Source organism: Triticum urartu, chromosome 5, assembly GCF_003073215.2.
Source record: "Triticum urartu cultivar G1812 chromosome 5, Tu2.1, whole genome shotgun sequence".
In the NCBI taxonomy this organism is placed as follows: domain Eukaryota; kingdom Viridiplantae; phylum Streptophyta; class Magnoliopsida; order Poales; family Poaceae; genus Triticum; species Triticum urartu.
The window spans coordinates 412,993,087-412,998,211 of NC_053026.1; the positions used below are offsets into that span (position 1 = coordinate 412,993,087).

General features: G+C 46.2%; 1 protein-coding gene across 1 annotated transcript; it reads right to left on the bottom strand.

The window, feature by feature from the left end:
* Positions 1-1,477: 1,477 nt before the first annotated feature.
* LOC125508988 lies at positions 1,478-4,813 on the bottom strand (the record flags this gene model as incomplete). Its single annotated transcript, XM_048673811.1, has 3 exons — positions 3,086-4,813; positions 2,729-2,977; positions 1,478-2,476 (listed from the first exon to the last, which is right to left on the bottom strand). Coding segments are annotated over exons 1-3 (2,976 nt in total), but the record flags the coding sequence as incomplete, so codon positions are not given.
* Between the last annotated feature and the right edge of the window lie 312 nt (positions 4,814-5,125).

Here is a 5,125-nt window from a genome sequence, read left to right on the forward strand (position 1 = left end):
CTAACAATTCTAACATTTCTAACTATTTCTGAAAAAACAGAAAAATTTCTAACAATTTCTAGAAAACAGAAAAATTTCTAACAATTCTAACTTTTTTATAACTATTTCTATAACTAAAAAACAGAAAAATTTCTAACAATTCTAACATTTCTAACTATTCTAACAATTCTAACATTTCTAACTATTCTAACAATTCTAACATTTCTAACTATTCTAACAATTCTAACATTTCTAACTATTTCTAAAAAACAGAAAAATTTCTAACAATTTCTAAAAAAACAGAAAAATTTCTAACTATTTGTATAACTAAAAAACAAAAAATGTATGTGTGTGTGTGTGCGCTCACCGGCGAGGCGAGAGGCGACGGGGGGCGGCGACGGGCGCGGCGACGACGGGGATGACGACGACGGGGACAGGGACGGGGCAGCGATGACGGGGACGGGGACGTACGGGCCGGGGCAGCGACGATGACGGGGACGTACGGGGCGGTGACGACGGGGACGGGGACGACGCGGGACGGGCCGGGACGGGGCGGCGGTGACGACGGGGACGGGGACGACGGGGCGGCGACGACGGGGACGGGGCGGCGACGGGGGCAGCGACGAGGGATGGAGACGTACAGGGGGCACGGCGGGCGACGGTGCAGAGGAGAAGAAGCAGATGAGAAACTGAAATTTTCGTAAGTGTTGTTTATATAGGAGGGGCCTTTAGTACCGGTTGGAGCCACCAACCGGTACTAAAGGCCTATTTTGGCCAGGCCAAGCGGCGGGAAGCGACCCCCTTTAGTACCGGGTGGTGGCTCCATCCGGTACTAAAGGCCCCCCTTTAGTACCGGTTGGTGCCACGACCCGGTACTAAAGGGGGTGCGCTGGCGCAGGTGCGGTGCGGCAAGTTTAGTCCCACCTCGCTAGCCGAGGGGCGACCGCACTGGTTTATAAACCCCTGTGCGGTAGCTCTCTCGAGCTCCTCTCCAAAGCAGGCCTACTGGGCCTACATGTTCTGTGCTGCCCTGTTGGCCTACTGGGCCTTTGCGGGCCTGCATCCTGGCCCAACAACAGGTTGGGTTTCTAGTCATATGCCGGCCGCTTTGGCATAGTAGGCGGGCTTTTTTATTTTTTCCTTTATTTATTTTTGAGTTGTTTTTTTTGTGTATTTAGAGTTTCTTTGTGAATATTTTTGCTTTAGGTACAAAAAATTACAAACTTTCTGTTAGTGCCCGTAGTTTTCAAATTTGAATAGTTTAAATTTTGAATTATTTGAAATTAGTGTGAATCACTAGTTTGTGAATAACTTAACTTTAAAAATCAGTAAAGGCATGAAATAATTTGTTTGCACATAAAATTTCTTCGCGTTTCAAATGCCAAAACACATAATTAACTACCCTAACTATTACAGAGATTCCCTTCTGGGTGTGAAACACAGAAGAAAGTGATGATAGTGAAGCCGATCACATCCCAGATATTTGGGTGTGAAACTTTTTCTTCGCGTGTGTCCCTTTGCGCCGTAACCATGGAAAATCTTCATCATTTAACGGGATGCTCGGGTCAATATTCACTGTGAATGGAGCAATTTCATCAAACTTTTCATAATCTTCTGGCTTGTCTGTCTTGTCATCCACTCCCACGATGTTTCTCTTCCCAGAAAGAACTATGTGCCGCTTTGGCTCATCGTACGATGCATTCGCTTCCTTATCTTTTCTTTTTCTTGGCTTGGTAGACATGTCCTTCACATAGAAAACCTGTGCCACATCATTGGCTAGGACGAATGGTTCGTCTGCATACGCAAGATTGTTGAGATCCACTATTGTCATTCCATACTGCGGGTCTTCCGTTACCCCGCCTCGTGTCATATTGACCCATTTGCACCGAAACAAAGGGACCTTCAAACCATGTCGATAGTCAAGTTCCCATATGTCCTGTATATAACCATAATATGTTTCCTTTCCCGTCTTGGTTTCTGCATCAAAGCGGACACCACTGTTTTGGTTGGTGCTCTTCTTATCTTGGTCGATCGTGTAAAATGTATTACCATTTATCTCGTACCCTTTGAAAGTCATTATATTCGAAGATGGTAACTGGGATAGCAAGTACAGGTCATCTTCAATAGAGGTGTCATGCATGGTACGTGTCTGCAACCAGCTGGCGAAACTCCTGGTTTGTTCACGTGTAATCCAGTCATCAGACCGCTCCGGGTGTTTGGAGCGTAGCAAATTCTTGTGTTCATCCATATACGGAGCCACCAAGGCGGAATTTTGTAGAACTGTGTAGTGTGCTTCAGTGAGAGAATGTCCGTCCATACATATTATGTGTTCCCCTCCTAGCGTGCCTTTTCCATCCAGTCTGCCCTTATGTCGCGATTCAGGAACACCAATTGGCTTAAGGTCAGGAATAAAGTCAATACAAAACTCAATGACCTCCTCATTTTGACGGCCCTTGCAGATGCTTCCTTCTGGCCTAGCACGGTTATGAACATATTTCTTTAAGACTCCCATGAACCTCTCAAAGGGGAACATATTGTGTAGAAATATAGGACCCAAAACGTTAATCTCTTCGCATAGGTGAACTAGGACGTGCGTCGTGATGTTGAAGAAGGATGGTGGGAACACCAACTCGAAACTAACAAGACATTGCACCAAATCATTCTCTAACCTTGGTATGATTTCTGGATCAATTACCTTCTGAGAGATTGCATTGAGAAATGCACATAGCTTCACAATGGCTAATCGAACGTTTTCCGGTAGAAGCCCCCTCAATGCAACCGGAAGCAGTTGCGTCATAATCACGTGGCAGTCATGAGACTTTAGGTTCTGGAATTTTTTCTCTGCCATGTTTATTATTCCCTTTATATTCGACGAGAAGCCAGACGGTACCTTAATACTGAGCAGGCATTCAAAGAAGATTTCCTTCTCTTCTTTGGTAAGAGCGTAGCTTGCATGACCCTGATGTATGCCGTCTTTTCCGTGCATACGTTGCTGGTCCTCTCGTGCCTCAGGTGTATCTTTTGTCTTCCCATACACGCCCAAGAAGCCAAGCAGGGTCACACAAAGATTCTTCGTCACGTGCATCACGTCGATTGCGGAGCGGACCTCTAGGTCTTTCCAATAGGGCAGGTCCCAAAATATAGATTTCTTCTTCCACATGGGTGCGCGTCCGTCAACGTCATTCGGAACAGGTTGTCCACCAGGACCCTTTCCAAAGACCACCTTCAAATCCTTAACCATATCATGTACATCAGCACCAGTACGGTGGCGAGGCTTCGTCCGGTGATCCGCCTCACCTTTGAAATGCTTGCCTTTCTTTCTTACGGAATGCCTGCTCGGAAGAAATCGACGATGTCCCAGGTACACATTCTTCTTACAATTAGCCAAATATATACTGTCGGTATCGTCCAAACAGTGCGTGCATGCGCGGTATCCCTTGTTTGTCTGTCCTGAAAGTTTACTGAGAGCAGGCCAATCATTGATGGTCACGAACAGCAACGCCTTTAGGTCAAATTCTTCCCCCATGTGCTCATCCCACGCACGTACACCTGTTCCATTCCACAGTTGTAAGAGTTCTTCAACTAATGGCCTTAGGTACACATCAATGTTGTTGCCGGGTTGCTTAGGGCCTTGGATGAGCACTGGCATCATAATGAACTTCCGCTTCATGCACAACCAAGGAGGAAGGTTATACAAACATAGAGTCACAGGCCAGGTGCTATGGTTGCTGCTCTGCTCCCCAAAAGGATTAATGCCATCTGCGCTTAGACCAAACCATACGCTCCTTGCGTCATCTGCAAACTCCTTCCCGTACTTTCTTTCGATTTTTCTCCACTGCGACCCGTCAGCGGGTACTCTCAACTTTCCGTCTTTCTTACGGTCTTCTCTGTGCCATCGCATCGCCTTGGCATGCTCTTTGTTTTGTAACAAACGTTTCAACCGTGGTATTATAGGAGCATACCACATCACCTTGGTAGGAATCTTCTTCCTGGGGCGCTCGCCCTCGACATCACCAGGGTCATCGCGGCTGATCTTATAGTGCAATGCACCACATACCGGGCAAGCGTTCAAATCCTCGTACTCACCGCGGTAGAGGATGCAATCATTAGGGCATGCATGTATCTTCTGCACCTCTAACCCTAGAGGGCAGACAGCCTTCTTTGCTTCGTACGTACTCTCGGGCAATTCGTTGTCCTTTGGAAGCATATCCTTTATCATTACCAGCAACTTTCCAAATCCCTTGTCAGATACACCATTCTCTGCCTTCCATTGCAGCAATTCCAGTGTGGTGCCCAGCTTTTTCTTGTCACCTACGCAATTCGGGTACAACAATTTTTTGTGATCCTCTAACATGCGCTGCAACTGCTTCTTCTCCAAATCACTTGTGCAGTTTCTCTTTCCATCGGCAATGGCCCGACCTAGATCATCAACGGGCTCATCTGATGCCTCTTCTTCAGCTTCTTCCCGCATTGCCGGCTCAGCTTCTTCCCGCATTACCGGCTCAGCTTCTTCCCCCATTGTTGTATCATCGTATTCAGGGAACCCATGGCCAGGATAGCTGTCGTCGTCCTCTTCTTCTTCATTGTCTTCCATCATAACCCCTCTTTCTCCGTGCTTGGTCCAAACATTATAGTGGGGCATGAAACCGGACTTAAACAGGTGGACGTGAATGGTTCTTGACGTAGAGTAATTGTGACCATTCTTACAGCGAGCACATGGACAAGGCATAAAACCTTCCGCCCGCTTGTTTGCCTCAGCCGCAAGCAGAAAAGTATGCACGCCCTTAACGAACTGGGGAGAGCATCGGTCATCGTACATCCATTGCCGGCTCATCTTCATTACACAACACCGAATAGACCAAATTAATACAAGTTCATACACCACTTCAATGCAACAAACAAATAACTCTCTAGCTAAAGCATTTAAATGCAACAACAAATACGATCAAGATCGCAACTAAGGTAACAATGGATCCAACAGCATAATGATACCAAGCCTCACTATCGATGGCATATTTTCTAATCTTTCTAATCTTCAAGCGCATTTTCTCCATCTTGATCTTGTGATCATCGACGACATCGGCAACATGCAACTCCAATTCCATCTTCTCCCCCTCAATTCTTTTCAATTTTTCTTTCAAGTACT